Source organism: Simochromis diagramma, unplaced genomic scaffold (assembly GCF_900408965.1).
Source record: "Simochromis diagramma unplaced genomic scaffold, fSimDia1.1 OVJJ01000596.1, whole genome shotgun sequence".
NCBI lineage: Eukaryota > Metazoa > Chordata > Actinopteri > Cichliformes > Cichlidae > Simochromis > Simochromis diagramma.
This window is the reverse complement of record NW_024387245.1, coordinates 20273711-20297077: the sequence shown is the minus strand read 5'-3', so window position 1 is coordinate 20297077 and position 23367 is coordinate 20273711. Positions and strand designations below refer to the sequence as shown.

At 39.4% G+C, this 23367-nt stretch overlaps 2 protein-coding genes across 2 annotated transcripts in view; both read right to left on the bottom strand.

The window, feature by feature from the left end:
• The window catches only part of arrdc1b (arrestin domain containing 1b), a 45950-nt gene extending 36429 nt beyond the window's left edge, over nt 1-9521 (bottom strand). The window contains exon 1 of the mRNA XM_039999892.1: nt 9328-9521. Coding sequence (XP_039855826.1) covers nt 9328-9445 — 118 coding nt within the window. The 5' untranslated portion in view covers nt 9446-9521. The remainder of the gene's footprint in view (nt 1-9327) is intronic.
• A 5748-nt stretch (nt 9522-15269) lies between these two features.
• Nucleotides 15270-21702, bottom strand: LOC120714476 (glutamine synthetase-like). The gene is made up of 7 exons (XM_040000715.1): nt 21584-21702; nt 20422-20596; nt 18979-19140; nt 18751-18897; nt 18004-18131; nt 16565-16764; nt 15270-15865 (listed from the first exon to the last, which is right to left on the bottom strand). The coding sequence occupies exons 2-7, from the start codon at nt 20588-20590 to the stop codon at nt 15559-15561; spliced, it is 1113 nt and encodes a 370-aa protein (XP_039856649.1). The 5' UTR covers nt 20591-20596; nt 21584-21702; the 3' UTR covers nt 15270-15558.
• Between the last annotated feature and the right edge of the window lie 1665 nt (nt 21703-23367).

The following is a 23367-nucleotide window of genomic DNA, read 5'->3' as shown; positions in this document are numbered from 1 at the left end:
ATGTCCAAAAAACTCACTGAAAAGCCTTCAGCTAATCCAAAATGCTGCAGCAAGAGTCCTGACAGGGACTAGAAAGAGAGAGCACATTTCTCCTGTTTTGACTTCCCTTCATTGGCTTCCTGTTAAATCCAGAATTGAATTCAAAATCCTGCTCCTCACATACAAGGTCTTAAATAATCAGGCCCCATCTTATCTTAATGACCTTGTAGTACCATATCACCCTATTAGAGCACTTCGCTCTCGCACTGCAGGCCTACTTGTTGTTCCTAGAGTATTTAAAAGTAGAATGGGAGGGAGAGCCTTCAGTTTTCAGGCCCCTCTTCTATGGAACCAGCTTCCAGTTTGGATTCGGGAGACAGACACTATCTCTACTTTCAAGATTAGGCTTAAAACTTTCCTTTTTGCTGAAGCATATAGTTAGGGCTGGACCAGGTGACCCTGAATCCTCCCTTAGTTATGCTGCAATAGACGTAGGCTGCCGGGAGATTCCCATGATGCATTGAGTTTTTCCTTTCCAGTCACCTTTCTCACTCACTATGTATTAATAGACCTCTCTGCATTGAATCATATCTGTTATTAACCTCTGTCTCTCTTCCACAGCATGTCTTTATCCTGTCTTCCTTCTCTCACCCCAACCGGTCGCAGCAGATGGCCGCCCCTCCCTGAGCCTGGTTCTGCCAGAGGTTTCTTCCTGTTAAAAGGGAGTTTTTCCTTCCCACTGTCGCCAAAGTGCTTGCTCATAGGGGGTCATATGATTGTTGGGTTTTTCTCTGTATCTATGAAGCACCTTGAGGCGACTTTTGTTGTGATTTGGCGCTATATAAATAAAATTGAATTGAATCTTACCGCTAACTACAGACTGCTAAAACTAAAAATCAACTTCTTACCTAACAGCTACTAACTACTCTAGCTTTAGCTTCTTTGCTATCCTGCACTAATTCACATTTTTTTCCACTTCACTTCTGCTCTTTTCAGCTTCTTTTCTTACTGCATAGCACAGGAAGTGGGGCGGCTTTTTAAACATGGGGAAGAAGGGAAGTGATCAGGGGTGGGTTTGATGCTTATCAGTGGGTATGACACAGCTGTGGGGCTAGACAGCATGCTGGTTATGGAGGTCAAAATATGTTATAATTACCACAGCTAAGTCTCAGGGCAAAGGGAGCAGCTTGTGCCAAGACCCCCAGCCAGGGGCTCTACTTCTATGGGCACAGTAGTCTGGCTGATGAAGTGTGTCTCAATGCCACCGGCTCACACTGAAGGGCAGCACTCTGAGTCATGAGTCATTCTCTGAGTGATCATGTGTCACATTATTCGTTTCAGAAAAAAAGAAACCAAAGTTACTGTCAGATGTATTAACAACCCTGCTTTTCTTCAGAGATAAGAGTCATAAAGCATGTGGAAATGTTACAGCTGCCCAGCAACACAAAGAACTCTAGAGAAAACCTGCTTCAAATTTTTAATTTGAATAAGTAACTGGCTAAGAAGAAAACTACTGGAAACAACAAGCAATCTTTCATCCTCAACACTTGGCTTGAACTCGAGAAAACGTACAACCACTGCAACCAATGAATCCAATCCAACTTTAATTATTGAGCACTTTAAAAACAACACGGTTGACCAAAAAATTGTGATAAAAGTTAAAAACTATACATTAAACAGACAAAGAAAGTTAAATAACAATAAAATAAATAAATAATAATGACTACCAGCTAACTCTGGTACTACTCCTAAAACTCCTTGGAAAAAAGGTGTGTTTTTAAAAATGATTGAAAAATCTCAAGTGTTGGTGCCAACCTAATATGGAGGGGCTGCTTATTCCATAATTTGAGGGCCACAACAGTGAATAGCAAAATGAAAACAAACAAACCAACAAAAAAAATTCCATAATTTGCAAAAAACAACTATTCTGGTTCAGATTCTAATAAATCCACACGCCCTGAGAAACAATAATACCTTTTCAGACTGTTCTCTTAGAGTAGAGGCATCAACATGAGGCAAGTCAGAAGACTCAGGCCGAGTCACGGGTGTCATTATGTACCAGGCTGACGATAGCTGTCATATTTAAAAAATAATTTAATTTAATAATAATAAAGTTAACTGCATTAAAATTGCACATAAAATCAAAACTAATCCAGTGCCAGCATGTTTAGGGTTACAGACTCACTCTGAATTTCATTCAGCCCTTTCATTTTTCAGAGACTACACTGCTAAAACAATAGAGCTGTTCGATATATATATATATATATATATATATATATATATATATATATATATATATATATATATATATATATATATATATATATCGGATGACGATATAAAAACGTCTATTGTTTCATTTTACGCTATCGTTTGTTTCGTGGTGTCGCAAAATAAACTGTTTACGGCAATATTTTTTCATTATTTTGATGGTCACTGTAGCGGCTATATTCATTTCTTAAAGTTCTCTCTTTCTCTTATATTTAATGTAACCACACTACGGACGGACAAGCGCTTGTTTTTATGCGTTGTCGTTAGCAACAACAATGGTAAAACCACCGTGTGTCCGCTTGTTTATTTTCCACATAAACCTTTCACAATAAAGCTCAAGATCATGTTGAGACTTTTCAAAATAAACCGAATCACGTGAAAGATGCAGGTTATTTACAGATGAGAAGCAAAAAAAAAGCCACCAGGTGCTAAAAAATGAACCTTAGACTCAAACGTTAGAACAGGCTTTTCCCCGCAGCACGCCGTGTAATAAATACTCACAAAGAAAACGGCGGCCGTTATAACTTATGTCTAAAAATTTATAGTTTCATGCATCAGTTAAAACACTCCACTCCAGCTACATGACACCCAGCTGGAAACACTTCACGCAAGTTGAGCTGCCCGAGATTCACAGAATTTACAGAAAATGTTACATTTTTGTGATTTAAATCGTTATCGGACGATACATGTCTTAATATCGGGATATGAGATTTTGGTCATATCGCACAGCCCTATAAAGCAAGATGCTCGCTAAAAGCTTTCACCTTTCTTCTGCTGTTACTTCTCTTCCATTCCAGTAAACCAGACTGAGTCACTCACACAGGTGCAGGTAGACTGGTGTTATTATGCAGACTGCTGAGGAATTATTGTAATTACCGCTTTGTTTTCTTGATGGAGCCTGATGGAGTCACTGTAGTCCGATGCATTTTTGGAATTGAAACAGATATACTGAGACTGACGTCTGGGTCACAGGCAGGAGGAGAAACCCAAATTAGAGAAATGAGAAAAGCCTTGCCACTAACTAAACACTACAAAATGTATAAAAATTGATATAGTGAAAAATTCATAGTGCCTTTTATTGCATGGAGTTTAAGATATAAGAGTTTACCTGCATCACCTGATCTTTCACTGAAATCAAAAACCCACTGAAGACTCTGTGACTCCTTCACGCCCCATGGCTTTTCTTTCTCTTAAATTTTCTTAATAAATTCACAGCCAAACAGTTTGATGCTCTATGTACAAGTGAAGACACGCCCAGGATGGAACAAACATGGCTGTAAAAACGGAAGCAATGCGAGAAGAAAAAAAAAAAAAAAAGCAGAATTAATCATCTAAGTGTGAGATCGAATGAGTGAAGGAGTGGAACATTTGCTGGCTGTGCAAAAAAGCAGCAGAAATTGCAAACAAAAAAAAAAAAGTCACCATGTGATCAACAAAACCACAGTTCTTACAAACAGGATAAAAACATGAGTGTGCAAGTGCTTGTGTGTGTGTTCTTGTGGGCCGTCCATGTGGCGTGCTTTGTTTACACAAAGCCAATGGTTTGTATTACCGCAGATGATGGTTGGGTTACAGTGAATGTTTGCTCTCCTGCTTTGTTGGAAGCTAAGCTAACATCCACTAATGTCATCTGAGAAACAAAAGAACGACACAATTTTACATCTGATTGCTCTCAAGATACGGTGACTTCTGTGAAATGACTAGCTTCCTGATTCATAGTTTCTGTTCATTCTTGCTGTCATGCAACTTTACATTTTATTTTCCAGTGTTTGATTGAGTCCCACATGAGATAAGATGTACATGCAAGCTATGAAATACAGCAACATTTCATAAACCATGCTGCCAAGATCTATAACTTCCTCTCTGTTCTCAGACTCAACAATAGAATATACAGTGTACTTTAGTTTGAAATACAAGATTAAACAAATATCATACAACAATCGCACCAGCAATCGTGAACGTGTGCTGTTGTAAATACTTAGCTAAAAAGTAACTTGACAATTTTCAACAGGCTTTATAAAATGAGATCCGGTCATTCAGAAACCAGGCTTTACTTCAAACCACAAAGACTGTCCCTTTCCTTTAATATCCCAGGCCCTGCTTTACAGAAGCCAAGGTCAATCCTGTCCAAAAAAACAGTGACCTTGGAATTAGCCTGGGAAGGAAATGAGACCTGACAGCTGTAGGTATTTTCCCATCAGAACAATATGGACTAACACCACCCTGTTCCCAGGTCTTCCAGTAATGGGGAGATAATGAAAAGCAGCACTGGGCTTTCAACCAATCCTAAAAGCCGAAACAAGCTTGAGCCAACGTGACATGATGGTCTAAAGATAAAGGTCTCTTTTCCAGTCTCCTTTCAGAAGTACATGACAAAAGTAGTGGTGGGTTGCTGGCTTTGAGCTGCCATCACTCTTCTGACCTTAAGTTACTAAAAACTTCACGAGTGTATGCACTCACTCCAAGAACCGTATAATTATAAATATGAGCGTGGTGAAAGTTGGGCAGCACGCTAACGTATTTTGTCCACTCTGTGTGCTCGTAAGGGTCTAACCCATTCACTCCTTTGATTTCACCTCGTATCTTTTCTTTGACTTTTCATCAAGTCTGTCTTTGTACGGACCGGCATTGTTCTCCTTCGTTTTGTACATAACGTTTTTTGGGGGACAAAGAAAAAGCAAGAAAGTATTGGAACCAGAGAATGAACGTTTTGCGGTGCTGCAAATGCTTGCGTTTGATGCATTGCTTTGATTGTTTTGCCACGAGTATCCGGCATGCAATGCGCAAAAGTCACGTGGTCTGTCAATCTCCATTGGCTAATACACAAAGAGAGAATCTATGCCCTGCGTGATCACTGTGACATTTAAATTACACTTAAATGTCTGCAATCATCATCATAACATGATTATTGGGGATGTAGGTCGATGGTTTTTTAACTTTCTCTAGCATGTTCCACTTCAGCAGCTGGAGATGGTCACCCAAGGGTTGAGCATTAAACACCCTCAACTTCTGAGATGGGAGCCTCAAAACAAGCGCAGTCTGACTCAAACTAACTCCAGTCACACTCGGGCAGATTGATGAAGGTCAGAAAATGTAGTCTCATTCAATGTAGCAATAGGGGACTCAACTCCTCTGGCTGCCACCTGGCTGAACTTTGGTCATATCCCTGTATGAACCAAGGCTGCTCAATTTCTGTTTCAAATCTTTGAGGTTCTAGATGGACTCTGACGTCCCAGTGACTCAGTTTTAATGCTGTCTTAAAGCAGCAAAGTCATTTTGAAGATGGCAGCTGAGTGTGAGTAGTCACAAACCGGGTCCCTGTTTTCAAAATAACCACGATGACACCTCAAGTTCACTGCGCACAGTCGCAATAATTTTGGTTGTGATGCCATCGTGTTCCTTAATGCATTAGACCCCACCGTTTTTAAATAAATCATTAACAACTAAAAAATGATCAAAGCTAAATTTTAGTGAAATAACAATCAGTATGACAAATTCTATCTCATATTTCCTTTATCTGCAAAACTCAAATACATTCATGTGGTAGCTTCATACCCTTTCAAATTCAATAGGTAGGTTTCAACTGGGCAGGAGTGTTAAGTTCAACATTATGTGTAAATAATGTGTACAAGCGGCTATTTCATGCATTTCCATCCACACATTCATGATTCTGCTATTACAGCTGTCTACCTGAGCATCCTAATCAATAGAAACACTGTCTAATGGTTTCCATCATCAATAATTGAGTGAGGCTAAGAATTTGGCCTCAGCAATATCCAGCACTCTAGAAAGCTTGTATTTGTCTATTATAACCCCTCAGTGTTATTTCACATCACTGCTCGGTAACAGTACACACCAGATTCACAGTGCAATTTCAATTTAAGTCTTACAAATGGCCCACAAGGGTCATACAGTGCCAGCATCTACTGGGTGTATGTAATGTATAGTATGAGCAGTTTATTGGCCCAGAAAACATAAAATCAAAACTTTATTGATATAATGCACACAGCATAAATACAGGTCACACAATCCAGCTCTGACAAACAAGCCTGCTGTTTTTCTAGTGCAAAATTTCTCAGGAAGGATTCTTCCTTGAATGGGCGTTGTTGATGTTTGAGGCAGGAAACAGCAGTGGTCATGAGCACTGAAGTGAAGAGAAAATCAACAGATGACTGAAGAGAAGCAATATCATAGTGTTTTCAACTGCCGCATTAGTACACAAACAACAGAGACCAAATATTTGTCTCACTTGCTTAGTTTAGCAATCAGGATAAAAACTTTTCAAGTAAAAAAGGTTTGCTGTTTTCTTGTTTGGATCCTTGTGTATATTTTTATTTGGGTGAAACTGTCAGAAGAAAAGGTCCCAGGAGTAAACCCAATCTTAATCTGCACCATTACTGCAATTACATGTAACGCATGTGGAAATGGGGGAAACTATCATCCACATCAGACATCCTTAATCAGATAAGTGCAGATAATGGATTAGACAGAGAACAGAATCTGAGCGACCAGACGACACAAGATTTACAGTAATGAAGCCAAATGGCTCAGTTCTATTCTCTCCTCGGGAACGATACCCAAAACAGGAAATTGTCACCCCCAAACAAACCACACACTTCGGCTTAATTCAAGTCATCTGACTGATGCAATGATCAGCAGGCTCTACCGAGAGGGCATGATGTCACTGGACACATAATGCAGACTCAGCATTTACAGTACATTAGCAGTGCTCGCTGAAAGCCCAAGATGGAGAAGAGAGTCTTCTCAGCTGGAGCACTTTTGCTAAGAGATCAGTGGAGGAGCCAGTTTAAGGGGCTTATGTAAGATTAAAAAAAAGCTCCTGAAACATCCCATGCTACAAACAGATATTTAAACTTCATCTGGTCACAGCAGATCGTACACATTTTTTTAATTTGCTGTGAAAAAAATGAAAATGAAGATGTTGGAAAAAGTAAATGCATGTAGTGAGTGCAGATAACTGAAAGCACACTGTGCACTACAGGGAGATGAAACCGGATTGACAGGCCACCACATCAAACACCTGTCTGCATGCTCTTAGCACCGAGGACTCTTATTGAGCTTTTCGCTTGCCTCGGAGAAACTCTCCTACTGTCTGCATGCTTCAAGGACAGCCTAGATCCAGCCAGCAGAGCAGGGTTTAATTTGGGGAACGACAGCCGGTGTCAGATAGAGACGAGCTGCCGCTGTTACACCTTACAGTGTAACAAAGCTCAACGGGAGCTTTTGACCTCTGCTGCAAACCCATCTGCTTGAGGTCATTCTGTGCATTATGGCAAATTAATCTCACTATGTCAGGTGTGAGGGGTGACTGTGGAATGAACAGAAAGACAGGAGGCTGACCTGGAGGTGGCAGTTGAAGATGCTAAGATTTTCACTGGGAGTGAGCAGAAGGGAAAGGATTAGAAATGACTACATCAGAGCGACTGCTCAGGCTGAGCAGAGGTAAGGCTGGGATAGCGTAGACATGTGGGGAGGAGTAATATTCATCAACAAAGGATGATGAATATGGAGCTGCCAGGCAGGAAGAAAAGGAAAAGACCACAGAGAAGATGCAGGGATGTAGTGAAGGAGGGATAGTATGACAGAGGATGCAAGGAGTAGGGTGAGATGGAGGCAGGTGGAGCAGCCAAAAGAAGAAGAAGAAGAAGGTGCACAACATGCAGGAAATGTGGCCAAATAACTTTACAAGAATTTAAATTGATTTCAATTTCACTGGATTTGTCTAGGATCTCATACCCGATGCATTTTTGTCTTTCCTGTGCTGTCCTCGTGGATGCTGTGCAAAGGAAACCGGGTCCGATGCACTCTTTGCACCTAAAGGCGTCCCATGGTGAGGGGAGATCAGGTTACCCTTGCTAGACAGACTTTCCAGTCAAAATTAAAAAAAAAAAAAAAAAAAAAAAAAAAAGGCCACCTCACCAAGGCTCAACTCCCTGCCAGAAAACCATGGTTTCCTCACTTCCTCCAACTCTCCCCATTTTTTACAGGTAATATTAATTTGAATAATATTTAGGTTAAGCAGCTGCATTATGTTTGTGGAGTTAATGAATAATCGAGATTATACTGATCATAGCGATGGATAAACTTATGAATTTTTGCTATTTGCAATTCAAATGTTCGGCCTGTAGTGCTATTTGCCCTCCCTCCTTGTTTTGGTGTGACTTTCCGAGTTCTAGCCTGCAGACACGCGAGGCTCCGCACATCAAACCAGTGTAGATCAGTGGATAAACTGCACTGCAGGCTATTTAAACTTTGTAAAATGCAAGACGCAAGGGGACATATTCCCAGAGTCTCACCTTTATTTACTGTCCCTGTCAATTAACATACCACTGTGCAGGGACACCCACTGTAAGAAGAGCTTTCAGTCAAGATGATGACTGCCCTTCCTTATCGGGGAAGATTACCCTCGAGGATCTCTTTACACACAATGGATTCTTTGTGTCTTTCCATGGAAAGTCCAGGAGCTGCTTCCCACGTAGCCCACTTTATTCCCATTATTAACAGTTTCTTCAAGTTTGTCTAAATTAATAAACATTTCCAAATCGTTTCTATTTGACGCTTGTATACTGAAAATGCTCCCAGATGACTAACACCTGATGTTCTGCCTTTTTTTTGGGGGGGGGGGGAGGAAATATTTCTGTCAAATTCGAGGGTTCTTCAAAAACAAAACAATACAAGGAAGCAACATGTTGCAACAAGCAGGGTGTGTGCTTTAAACGGCCTGATAAGAGTACCAAACAGCTGAGCTGGCACAGACAACAACAGCGGCGGTGGCTGCTGGTGTCGTGTGGGAAACGCTCGGTCCACTCCCAGAACAGCGGCACAAAATCCCCAATACATGTCCGACGCGACCGCACAGTGTGGTGCCTTGAACAGGCGAGAAAGAAAAGCCACAGCTGCGCGGTGCTCTGCTCTCCCCCACGTCCACCATCACCGAGGAAAAGTTTATGTACACCAAGCCTACATGCGCGCCTCGCTGAGCCTGACTGAGAGAGACACGCTGGGAGGAAGAAACGCTCCTCTCCGTCTTCTGGGTTTCGCTGACGGACAGCTTACCTTTGAAATGCAGCGACTCGGTGGTTCGTATCTTCACCGTCCCGCTTATAGACTCCCCCGGACCGTAAACCACCTTGTTGTTGGTAAAAGTAATATCGAATTCGTGAAGCTTTCCCATGGCTCTGCTCCTCACTACTCCGCTACTTCCTCAGCTCTGCGTATCTCTGATGCTGCGCTCTCACCTGCTGCCGCGAGCTCCCTCCTCCCCACCTTCCTCACTCGCACGCCTGTGACGTCACGTTGACCTTTGATAACAGATGCGCTCATGTGTGGTTTAAGAGAAGATGATTGTTTGATATTGTAAATAAATGACCAGACTTATTTTTTATTTATTTATAATATCAACTATAGACAATAAAGCAGGAACCTTCAGGGCTGTGAAGTTCCAATAACTGCAGTTCCTTTACTGGCCACTAGAGGCTACAAACGTGAGTCAATTTCCCATGTAACAAATGCCCAACTTTACAGCATTACAAAGCATGTTTTCAGCACTGTGTTTTGACTATTGCCCCCTGCTAAGAATTGTACAGTGAGCAAATTCATTTATAACTCATGAATCAGGTCACTGGAGCAGCTTGATGTGTTTGCTAGGCCACCTCCACTATCTCGCGTCACTGAGCTGGACCTCTTGACCATGCATGCGCTGTTGGTGTCTTTTGGAGGATTTTAAAACACTTTTTTGGGTCAAATATTCTTGGACACAGATCATCCAGGTAGTTTCTCCTCTGGTTTTCTTGCCTCAAAGTTGTTTTTTTATATTTTTGAATAGTATTAATTAGTATGGTTGTGCTTGTGCGTCATTCACAAGGGCAAGAATGGTGAGAATAAATGGATGTCACAAAACAGCCACAAGCATTCATATTCATTACAGGCATGATAGTTGGGTGAGGCATGATAGTTCCCATTGAATATCCAACACTGTCTTTGTTTGAGTTATCATTCCTAATTAAATGTAACACTGGTATTAACCCCCTAATCTATCTGCTTTTTTTATTTATTTATTTTAAAGTTTACTTATTTATATCTGTGTTCACCCATATCCACCCAATTTATGTTCCCAAACTAATTATTTATTTATTTATTTATATAAGGTCTACTAATTAAAAATGTGTTAAAGCATCAGTATATTGCCTTTGGTTAATTAGTGACAGAATTAAAAGAAATGCCGTTTTTTGCAGGTAAATGATGATGCAGTGTAGATTTGTGTTTTCTCTTTAAATCTTGACACTTCCACAATGAATAAAAGTATAGTATCATTATTGTAAACAGTATTTTGTAGGTGAAAAATCTGAGGAAACGTTTCAAACAAAACATTAAAAAATCTGTTTTGTTTTTTGTTCTTTGTTTTTAAATTTTCTTTGTTTTGTTTTGTTGTCTCCCTAAATGGCCCTTTAGGGATTTAACAACACTTGCAAGTGTTTTATCCTGCTGGATAAAAATGAAAATTACCACTTGTGCAAATGACATTCTACCTGCTGGGTTGTTTAAAAATGCTCTCTCTGCCATTGGCCCCTCTATTGTAGAGATATGCAATGCCTCACTTTTAACAGGTGTGGTCCCTACGTTCTGTAAGCATGCTGTTGTTGAGCCGATATTAAAAAAAGAGCAGTTTGGATCCAACTCAGCTTAAGAATTATAGGCCTATCTCCAAGCTCCCATTATTGTCGAAAATTCTGGAAAAAGTAGTTGCAGATCAGCTTACCGCTTTTTTAGAAAAACATGAAATTTATGACAAATTTCAGTCGGGTTTCCGTAAAAGTCACTCAACAGAAACCGCATTACTTAAAGTCTCTAGTGACATTATGATGTCAGCTGACTCCGGAGCATCCTCAGTCATGGTTTTGCTGGAGTTGACATCTGCCTTTGACACCATTGACCATACCATCCTGATTAACAGGCTCCGGGACGTAGTCGGTGTGTCCGGTCTGGCTTTGAAGTGGTTTCAGTCATACCTCTCCAACAGATCTTTTAGTGTTTTTGCAAATCAGTTTATGTCACATTCTAAGGATCTGACTTGTGGGGTACCGCAGGGTTCAGTTCTGGGTCCTATTCTTTTTCTTTTGTACATGTTACCTCTAGGACTTATAATTAGGCAGTTCCCTGAGGTGTCTTATCACTTCTATGCTGATGATATTCTGCTCTATTGCTCTTTTAAGCCGATGGAAGTCCATAAACTGTCCTCTTTAATTAAATGTTTAGCTTCCATTGAACAGTGGCTCGGGGACAACTATTTACAGTTGAACTCTGAGAAGTCAGAAACATTAATTATTGCCCCCGACAACCAGATATCTCTAATCAAACAGCATCTTGGTTCTCTTGGCTCAGCTGTTCACCCGAGCCTCAGGTGTGATCTTTGATTCTGTCATGTCCCTAGAACAACACTCTCGCCAGTCAATTAGGAATTGCCTTTTTCAGCTAAGAAACATCTGGGGACTGTGAACTTTGCTATCTAAATCTGAGTTAGAAATGGTTATTCATGCTTTTATTTAATCTCGCTTAGATAATTGTAACAGTCTTTATCTTTGTTTGAGCAAAAGGAATCTTGAGCATCTCCAGTTAGTCCAGAATGCTGCTGCAAGGCTTTTAACTAAGACACGAAAACGAGAGCACATTACACCAGTGTTACGTTCATTACACTGGCTTCCAGTACATTTTAGAATTCATTTTAAAATCTTGGTACTGACTTTTAAAGCTTTGAATTGTGATGCCCCTGCCTACATTTCTGATCTTTTAGAACCCCACGCTCCCTCTCACAGCCTGAGATCATCTAATCAAAGGCTGTTGGTAGTCCCACGAACTCGTTTTAAGACCAGAGGAGATAGATCTTTCAGAGCGGTGGCCCCCAGGTTGTGGAATGCTCTCCCTCCATTTTTACGTTGCCTTGATTGTATTTATTCTTTTAAAAAGCAGCTTAAGACTCTTAAGGCTTTTAATTAGATTTGTATGTTTGATTATTGATGTATTTTATGTATTTCTGTTTTTACATTACTGTGAAGCACTTTGTGGTTTTTATCCTGTGAAAGGTGCTATGTAAATAAATTGATTTGATTTGTTGTTGTTGTTGTGTGAACCATCTTCTAGAGATAACTGCTAGAATACCTCTATGAATGAAAGAAAGCTGAAAATGTCTGTATGGTACTTTCCAGAAAGGAGGTTGCATCACAGTGTCTGAGAAATTTCCAAAGAAGAGCTGCATTCCTGAACTTTGCATGTACTGAAGTACACCACAACACAAAAGAAAGCTGCTGGGGCTCTCTTATTTGCGCTTCCTGCCTGAATCAGTGTGCGGCGGTAATATGAGTGAATAGTCATTTGGGCATACGCAACAAGTAGACAGAGGCTACATGTGAAAAAATATAAGGTTTCTGGAAAGTCTTTGGCCCAAGAAGAACAAATCATCCAATTTGAACAAAATAGTTCACTGACACTGACAACACACTCCTCAAAATTTGCATAATTTTGATTTGGTTTCTTTCCCTGTAACAAAGTTGAAACGCACAAAACCCAAGAGGAGAATTAGCATGAATTCACCTTAAAACCCTCCCCACTGCTCGCACAGTTTCTGTTTCAGTGCATACTTCCTCTCTCTGAGACGGTACTTCCCATCCCTGACTATACTTCCTGTCTCATTGTGTAGCTTCAGTGATGTGATTAGAGCTGTATATGTAAATGTTTTGATCGTGTTTGTGTATAAAAGGCTCACAGATAAGACCGTCTGTACTGTATACACACTGAGTTTTTTTTCAAGAGGCTTAATGTGTTGCATTTACCACAACAGAAAAAATATCGTTCCTCTTCCTCTACAGTCATGCTTGTTGGGTTAATTGGTGAACTTAAATTGGTCAGAAGTGTGGATGTGAGAGTTCGTGGTTGTCTGTCTCTCTGTGTGAGTCTTGTGATAGATCTGTCGCCGCTATATCAAGCCTGTTACCTAACCTGACCTTACAGTTAATACACTTTTAAGAATAAAAATTAGGTTGAGCTTGTTGCTAGTTGGTCATTTAATGCCAGATTCATGCCTCAAATGCGTCGATGAAATATACATATTTTCTAAATTAAATTATTTGCTGAGTTATTCATTTATGTATTTATTTATTTATATTTTTAAATTTGGCTGTTTTAATCCTCCATACACACAGGCTGGTTTTATGCTCAGTAAAAGAAAAGTGTTCCCATGACAACAGACAAAACACCATAGTTGCCAAGTTACTGCCTGTATCCATGGAAATCTGTTATGTGGTGGCATCTAATATAGTTCAAAGAATCTCACTGTTTCTTCTTCTTGTTCTCAGTTTCACCTTGTTTGTTTACTCATGTTGCAAAAACAGCTTGGATCGTGAATCATTTTGACGGTGCCAGGCCGAAAATGAGGCGATTGCATGTCTGTAAGTAACATGATAGGATGTTAACACCATATGTTAGGTACGCCCAGCATCACCTGAGATGGATCCATGTGGGTGTAACTCACCATGTGCCTGCAAAGATCGTGGTTCCCCCTATTTTGTGGTTAAATCCTTAAATATTTTAAAAACCACACCACTCTTATCCCCTTCATAAAGAGCCAGCTAACAAGTCTCCGTAACACGTTGACCTCTGACTGGGTAAATTACAGGTTTTGTTTTGCTGAATAAGATGCGGAGTAATGAAAATTACTCCAATAGCTCCATCTGGTGGACAAGTGCAAAAAGCTTCAACATCTGGTTTATTTATTTATTTATTATTTTAAGATTAATATTTTTCTGTGATTCTGCTAACACAGATCAGACTTATTGCCTTAACTATAGTGCTGTGCAAAGGTCTTGAAGCATCCCTCATTACTTTATATTTTGCTTGGAAAATTGGAGATAGGAGCAGTGATTTGTTCAATCATATGCAAACATAAATGGAAATACAACTCTCTTTTCTTGTAATTTCTTAAACCAGTCTTCAGGAATAGCTCTCCAGGCTTCTTGAAGCACTTTCTAAAGCTGTATGTTGGAATATGGCTGCATTGTGTTTCATTTTCTGTTGAGATGATCCCACAGTGTATCAATAATGTTTAGGCCCAGGCTCTGGGGTGGCAGTTTTTTGCTTCAATTTTCATAAATCAAAATTTCACAGTACTGGCAGTAAGGTTTTATTTAGTGTTTACTTTGGGAAGTGTTTAATTGGCTATTGTAGTAAACAGAGGACGAGTGTCCCTGCATCTTTTTGCCTTTGTTAACTTGCTTGGTCTGATCCTGAAGCATGTCAGCTCCCCCACTGGAGATATGCTTGGCCTGTGATTTCACATGCAGCCAGGCAGTGTATATGCTTTGTCAGTTCCACTCGTCAGTGGAATGACAGAGGCTGTGCTCAACAAACCCGTCTTTATAGCAACCGGTCCCTTTTGCAGTAGCTTATCTACATGAAAACCACATAACACAACACATCGAGCAAAACTATCACAGGCTTCTGGGTCCCACACCACTTATTTGTGGAGAGATCAGGTTGGCAGAATGTACTTTGGCTAGTTTGTAAGTGTTTGGAAGGAGGAACTGCTATTTCAGATTTGTATGGTTACCAAGATGGTTGCCCCAAGCCACCTTAAGTAGAGAGAAATCAGATGTCTTACCAGTGGTAAAACAAGATAGGGCAAGCTTGGAGATCCCATATGAGCCCAAAAGTAGCAGCTGCATCACGTTGATACTTGAAATAGGTATGCTATCAGGATGAAGGAGTGGTATCTCTGGCAGTAAGTGGGTAAAGTGGCAGTACAGCCAGCCTGTTCCACTGGAGGCAAAACTGGATAAGAGTAAGGCAAAGCCAGACTGGATGATACATATGATGCCAGCTGAGGTTTAGGCACTCAGCAAGAGTGCTAACAACAAATTCACTAATATGTAAGGACATTTCTACAACAGTCATACCAATGACAAGTGAAGTATATGGAGACTTTCTGACATAAATAGATAAGAAGGCAATCATAGCACCATTATCTTTATTTCATTCCTCAGCGGTTACAGATGGAGCACAAGTTTAAAGTAGCAGTTATTAATAGTTTAGGGAGCATAGTGAGCAGTAATCGTTTGCAGCAGTATAGAGGCTCAGAGGAAAAACATACATCTACTTCCAGGCTTCTTCATCTTGTTGTGAATCCTTTTACTCCAGTTCAAGTTAACTCACAGACAGGTCTGTGTTGCTTTATACATTTTATATATATTATCTATGTTATACAAATTATATAATTTTAAAAAAGGCAGCACTTTTCTACTACTTGGCTCCTTTTTCTTCTTCTTCCAATAGGCAGGTTATGGCGATGGCCTTCGTCACTGCATACGGGTCACAGTTTGCTGCGGGACGGCGGTCCTCAAAGTACCCTTTCTTCTCTTGCCCCACCTGCCGTGGGATGCGGATGCTGGCACCTCGGTTGGCCACTCCAGCAGAGAAGTCATGGATGCTGGAGGTTTCGTGGAGACCTGTGAGGCGCCTGATGTTGTCCTTGCCTTCATGAGGGTCGTACACACGAATGTGCTCAGGGTGCTTTTTCCCCAGCTTCTTGATAGCCTTCTCAATGTACCTGCCATCAAAGAAACATGTATTTTTACTGAAGTTTCCATTTATTACTATGTTTGAGAAGATAATTCATCAGGCAGTATGTTGAGCATCAGTGAACAGTTGTTTAAGCATGATTAGTAAAGATTAAGACAGCATCACTCTTTTCTTCATATTTGCTTCTAAGAAGACATTATTGTAATTTTTAAATACAGGTCTTGAGCAACAGTTTTCCAGGTTTTCTGAAGGTCTTTCAAAGTTTTGCTCTGGATATTGACTGCTTTTTAAAACCATTTTGTAGTCCAGTCCTTGTGTTTGATCATTTTCAGAGAATGTTTTTTTGTTTTTTTGTTAAGCCACTGAAGACTTTTATCTATGAATCTCACTTAAGGGAATAACTTATTTACACCACAACTTAGGAAAGAACCAATTTAAAATTGTATCTTTGGGTAATTTGTTACTAGCAGTCAGTCACTTAAAAAAACACATAATTTCTTCCTGTTTCTTGAATCAAATTTATTGCATACATAGAGTATCCAATAAAGTATCTGGTGAGGGGATATAGTGCTGCATTTTATTTAATTTAAAGAAATACTTAAAATAAAAAATAATAAGAAAATACAAGCTGTTTTTAAGCTTTTCAAATGTGCCACTGGTCCTCCTTTTTGTAGTACAATGAAGAGCTTTTGTATGTGTATCTTTTGAAAGTCTAGAGTTTACTTACTGCAGTCCTCCTTCTTCCCTCATCTCCTTGGTGCTGACATTTGTGTGGCAACCAGTCCCGTTCCAGTTGCCCTTCATGGGTTTGGGGTCCAGAGTTGCTACAACCCCGAAATCTTCACAGACACGGTGCAAAAGGAAACGTGAGACCCACAAATGGTCCCCCATCTCGATGCCCTCACAGGGGCCCACCTGGTATTCCCACTGAAGCCAGAGAAAAAGAAAGATGCAGAGACAAGAGGGAAATGTTCGAGGTGAAAACATTAACACTGTTAATAAATGATACGTTTAGCTAACTGCAATTTGATAGTTTTTTGACTGTTAGAAAACAAAGAAATTATAATGAGTAACATTTGCTAATGGCCTAGTATTTGCTTGGAAATCACTTGAGAATTATATTTATGTTTCATATTTACCTGTGTATTATATTTCAGTTTTTTGAGCTCATCAGTGTTTTCTCCGTTATTGAGCTCATTTTTCTCTGAAGAATTTTGTTTTGTAATATTGTTTTTTTATATTTTTTAGGTAGGTTGCTTTGAATGTTTTGGCTGCTGTACCAGAGTATTTCCCCAAGTTCTGGGATAAATAGCTTGTCTCATAAATATGTCATATGTTTGTAATATATAACAATATTTAGTCATCGTATTGTATCAAATTAACATTGTCTGAATTAACTGTAAAGTCATAACTAATGTTTGTATGTGGTCATTAAATACTGTTGAGCCATCCACTTTATTTGGACAGCTAATAAATTGTAAATAAAGTTGTAGCTGACTTTATAGTCACTATAAACTATACTTGTTTTAAATTGCATTTCAGTAAGGAGGTTGTGCTGTTTTGCCTTTTGTTACTTTCTCTTTTGCTATCATTTTATTTTCTGTTTTAAACTAGCTGGTTAAGTTCAGGAATTGTGGTTCTATGTTGAGTTTGGGGTGAGACTGTTTTCTTTATTGTGTGGCATCACTGGATTGTAGCAGCGTGAGTATTTCATTGAAAGCCATGTTATGCGTGGTATGTTGGGGAGGTGTACCCATCTACCCATCTCAATGTCACAAAACTCATCTCGTCGACGCAAAAAGAAAAATGCAATGGAAACAAAAGAAATGTGATGCAACCTTTTCTGGGTGTTATAAAAAAGAAACAAGAAGCTAAAAATCCAACTGGCAGAAATCCAAAGCAGGAGAACTAGAAGATAAGAATAGTTTTTAATTATTTCATGTTTTTCTGAATAAAACAACTCCGTGATGCCCTATAATGAAAAGGCTCAATGAGTAGTAATAAAAGATTTATTACAAACCAAAACTTAAGATCGCAGAAAAGTTAATGGCATAAAGAAACACAAAATACATTGTAACCAGTGATTAATAAATATTACATACATTTTATTAGCTATGTTTATTATAAAGTGCTACTGCCATGTATTGGAGTAGTACTTTCACTTACCTGAGATGGCATAACTTCAGCATTAGTACCGCAGATTTTGATCCCAGCATAGAGGCAGGCCTTGTAGTGGCACTCCACAATGTCCCTTCCATAAGCACTGTTGGCCCCCACCCCACAGTAGTAAGGACCTGATGACACATGATGACACAAATGAAAAATCACAATATCAAGATACACTGTATGAAAACTGTACGACGGCTATAAACATTTAGGTTCTGAGCCTATAAAAAGTGCATTTGTGATGCTTGTTTTCAGACAAAAATTACAAACATTTACAATATGAAGTGTCTGAGAAATGATTTGTCTACTTCTTTTCTAACTTTACAGAAATCCTTTGTATAGCACTGACCACTGTGCTAACTTGAATAAAATAATGATAACATGTGGGAAAGAGAAGTGTGGTGCTCAGAGAATCTGAATGGATTTACAAGCTCCTTAAGAATGTGAAAGCCTTTGTTAAAGTTTAGAAACGTATCAGCTGTGCTAGTCTACTTTTGGTTTTGTTCCTTTTGTCTGATTTCATACCCTGTCATTCTTGGAAAGTGTCTGTTTTGTTTCTGAGAAATTCTGTCATTACCTCTGCTTCTCTGACTTTAAATGTAAATGTGTATCATTTTGTGGGATATTGCTTCACTCCACACTCCCCGTGACCCAGATAATAGCACAAGGATTTACCACAAGCTGGCAATGGGTTTGTCACTGCAGTATATGTATAAAAAACAGTAAAAAAAATGACAGCTCGGTTACCTTGGGGTGCTGGGAATCCATTTGGAGGCCAGCTAAATGGATGTCCATCTGTTCCCAGAAGTGTGTACTCCTGTTCCATACCGAACCAAATACGGTGCTCTTTGACCTTTTCCATCACTTTGTTGCAGCTTGCTCTGTGGTTAGTTTCTAAAATAAAAGTCAGAGCAGTCTATTATTGTGATCTTAGACAATGTTAAGGGAAAAAAGCATGGACTGAAAAAAATGTACCAGCAGGTAAACGGTTGTACTTCAGGACCTCACAGAGAACCAGTTTATTGGGGTCAAGGTTGAATGGATCCCTGAACATGCAGACCGGGATGAGGTACATGTCACTGTTGGAGCCTTCGGCCTGGTAGGTGCTTGAGCCATCAAAGTTCCACTCAGGTATTTCTAAAAATAGAGACTTCTTATTACTCCTCTGATTAGGCGTCAGTGTTCACATTCTTTTTAAAAGTGAAACCTGATTAACTTGATAACTACGTTAATAGAGATGTCACGGAAAATTCCCATTCATACTATCTGCTTGGTGAGATCTGGCCCTGTTACTAAAAGTAGACACAAATAAATGTAACAGGACAATGGGGAAAAAGACAAACATAAAAGAGCCCAATTACAGTAAAATGTGCCAAAGTTCTCTGGTAGCGAAGACAAATTAAGAAAAGACAGCGAGCACACTAACTTCTCAAGCTTAGACACACCTGGAATATTCTATTTAATAATAAATCAGTTAGATTTCAGTGAGTTTCCACAGTGGATTTACTTCTTTCAGTTTATTTTCTTCATTTGAAAATGTTTAGCTTTTATTTAGTTCTTTTAAGTTTCTGTCATGGCTGTGTGAAGACAGGAAGGAATCCCAAAAGCAGGACTCACAGAGGCAGACGTAAACTCAAAACACTCAGCTTTATTGCTGGATAACAACAGAACAGAAAACTAACTAAACTGAGAATACAAAACAAACTAAACAGGCAGGCGAGCTAGCAAACGGAACACACAGCGTAAAATTAGGGATGACGCGACGATGAGCAGGGGAAGACGCAGATACTAAATACAAGAGGTAAACAGGACTGAGAGGAAACAGCTGGGAGACATGGCTGACACAGATTACGCAGACAAGACAGGGAGAGCACAAAGCTGAACGCACTGACATGAGACACAGACCTTCAAAGTTAAACAGGAAGTACACGACAGACACAGAGATCCAGACTAGACACTGAGCTTAACACACTCATGAGCAGACATAATAACATCAAGGACAGACAGAACACAGATACGTGGGACCAGGGCAGGCACAGAACAGAAACCTAACAAATGGCAAATCATAATGAAAGACATAACCAGAATAAACAAGAACATAACATATTATGAGGAAACAAAACACTGAGTCCTCAGACATGACAGTTTTAGTGTTACTTTCAGTCTTTTTAATTAATATTGTATGAATGGGCATGTGCCAGGTGCACCCCCATAATGTTTTGAAAGCAGTTGGCTCACAGTCTTGTAGACATTCAGAGTCTCAATAAACACGTCAATCAAAGCCTCATCAGGCAGGTTGTAATAACAAATTGAAAGGGTAGAAAAGCTGCCCTTCACTATAAAGCTAATTAAACATTAAGTTTTAGACTAAGTGCCTCTCACCCCAAAAGGTTAGAGCTTATTAAAAATGCCATTCACCTTCTATGCTTTTTGGTTCTGTGTCTAGAGTTCTCGTCTTGTTCCGAAGTGTCTCTCCAGTGCCATCAATCCAGATGTAGGTGACCTGGCATTTCTGTCCTTGAGGCAGGCTCATGTACTGCTGCCGCACAGTTTTGTTGAGACGAGAGCTGGATGACACTGATGCCATTTTCACCTTCAATTGCAAAAGTGGATAATTATAGTAACAGATGACATTTTTTGACTTTATGGCACCTTCAGTTTCCATGTTGTGCTTTTTTTTCTTCCCATAACAAACCTACAACTATAAGGTTTTTTCAAAGTTATTAAAATGAACCAGCGGCATTACTTCATTTATGCCACGGGTAGCTGTCAAGTCTCACAAGATTAATTTTCCACATCTAGTTATAGTTCCACATGAGTTTGACATTCCTGATTTCTAGCAATCAGTGTCAGAATGTAAATATAGTGCTATAAGGTATTTAACCAGACACCAAGAAGATAAACATCCAGGGCTTGAAACACATTCACAGACAACCTCTGAGAAATAAAAGAAAACTTAAAGTATTTGAAAATAATATTACTTAATCAGTGATGCACATAATCATACGGTATCTAACCCTGAACAGGAAATTGGACATTATTTCACTTATATGCTACTCATAAGTAGGTCAAACACATTTGAACTTTATCTAATGTATTACAGTTATAATTTGACTAAACTGACATTTATATATATTTTTTAGGTTCTGTCAGTGCTGCATTCGTCAACAGATAAAGTTGTTGATGTAGAGTGAGTAGTCTTAACAATTTCGTATACAAGTAGCTGCTTTGTTTTACTTTACCGTCATTCCTTTTGTTTCCCTACATTTATTTGTATGATGTTAATTACATTTATTGATGTTTTATTACATTCTTGTCTTAAGAATGTAACTTTTAATGAAATATGTCTTAATAAAGTTTTTAGTAACTATTTGTGATAAAAAAAAAATGTTTCATTGTTATACTTTCAGATACTAACAGGGCAACTTTAAAGATGAAGATTAAGAAAAAAGTAAGATCAATCTCTTCCCTTTTTTAGTTATATCTTAATATCTTAATAACTGGAAAACAGTGGCATACCATTCTCAGATTTAAATGAAGCAAATTAAACAAACAAAAACAAAGAATTATTTGAACTTACTCTTTTACAGTCGGTTTCAGGTGAAGAAGTGTCTAGCTTCCGAGTCAAGTCTGAGAATGAGGTGCCTAAACCTGTTTGTGGTATTTAGCCAGAACGCAAGCTAGGCTGCTGATGTCACCTGTTACGTCCTGACGTAATATGGCATTTAAATACTTTGTGTGGGGTTGCCCATGTAAGCAGCAAACACATACAAGAAAAAAACACATACACTATAATGTTTTGATCAGTCCACAACAAATCCTGCAAGACTGTAAGCGCCTTCAGTACAATCTTTGACAGTATTCCTGCTTCTCTTCTATGGAGAAACAAACCAAATGGTAAACATATTACATTTATACTGTACACACCTCATGTACAAAGCACTGACCTATAAGATCCAAATATGTGCCCCTATCCAGCCAAACGAAAACAGTGCACAGGTATAGCTCAGGGTATCACAAACTCCCATGGAAAACAGTAACAAACACCCACCTGATGAAAGGCCATCTGCTGATAGTGACTGACTGCTGTTTGCTGAGCTGAGGGTCTTGCAGCTCACTGAACACAATTAGAGACCAGAAGCTGCTGCTGGCTTCAGTTTCCGTCAGGTTGGCTGTTCTGAGATCAGGCAGAGGGGCAGAAATTCAGCAACTCTAACAGAAAAAGAATTAGTCACATGGGATCCATTGAGGATGTATTGAAGTGTGTGAGATGTAGATGCAGAACAGGCCAAGAGCATAAATAAGAAAAGAGATTGTAGGGCTCACCAGCCACAAGCAAGCAAATTGCTCAGTTGGCATTATTGTAAGACAACGTTTACTTTACAGCAACCTATTGCTCTGATATTCTTCCTTGTATAGAGAAGACCACTGTAGCTGTAGTTGTTACTGAAATACAAACAAAACCACATTTTAGAAAACAAAATACTGGTGGACACCAGTAGATGCACCTGTGGTATAAATATGAAAATCCTAGGTGATTTTCAGAAATTGACCTTAACCTTGAGGTTGAGGTTACAAAGTAAGTCTAAAGGAAATGCATTTTATAGATATGTCTTTTCAGTCAAATTAAAACAATTATAAGGAGGGATTACCACATTGCCTTAATGAGACGATCTCATTACTGTGAGTCATCTGCCTTCACTGTGTTGTGTTTGTGTTGTAATATGTAGTTTGAACTGAAAAACATCATTAATACAACATTAATATCACCATATTAATGTAGAACAATAATTCTGATATAAACAAAACTAACCCCTCCCAAAACAAACAAACAAACAAAAACAAAAAACTAGATTGCTAAATGGACTACTATGGATGGATTACTACAAGCCTCATTTGTTACGTCTGGCGTGGCAGGCGTGTGGAGTTGGAGAGTAGGACCCAAGATGCAACTTTTGATGAGAGTGAGCTTTATTTTATAAGGTGGGTGAAAACAAACAGAAACAGCAAGGCGAGAATAAAACCTAAACCGGAAAAACTAACAAAATAAACCTGAAACCAAAAACAGAGATGCAGAGAGATGCAGAGAGATGCAGAGAGATGCAGAGAGATGCAGAGAGATGCAGAGAGATGCAGAGAGATGCAGAGAGATGCAGAGAGATGCAGAGAGATGCAGAGAGATGCAGAGAGATGCAGAGAGATGCAGAGAGATGCAGAGAGATGCAGAGAGATGCAGAGAGATGCAGGGATAAACAGAGAGAGACAACATTACACAGAGAGCAATCACACAGACAAACCAGCAATGCACACGCAAAAACACAGGGCTTAAATACACACAGGGCAATCAGGGAATGGGAAACAGGA

Bases quoted from the DNA above. Each gene is read 5' to 3' on its own strand.
- LOC120714476 (XM_040000715.1), bottom strand. From the start codon at position 20,590: ATGGCATCAGTGTCATCCAGCTCTCGTCTCAACAAAACTGTGCGGCAG. The intron at 19,141-20,421 runs GTGAATGGCATT...CTCTATTTTTAG, and splicing joins AGAACCAAAAAGCATAGAAG to AAATACCTGAGTGGAACTTT. The intron at 15,866-16,564 runs GTAAGTAAACTC...CTTTGATGGCAG, and splicing joins AGGGAAGAAGGAGGACTGCA to GTACATTGAGAAGGCTATCA.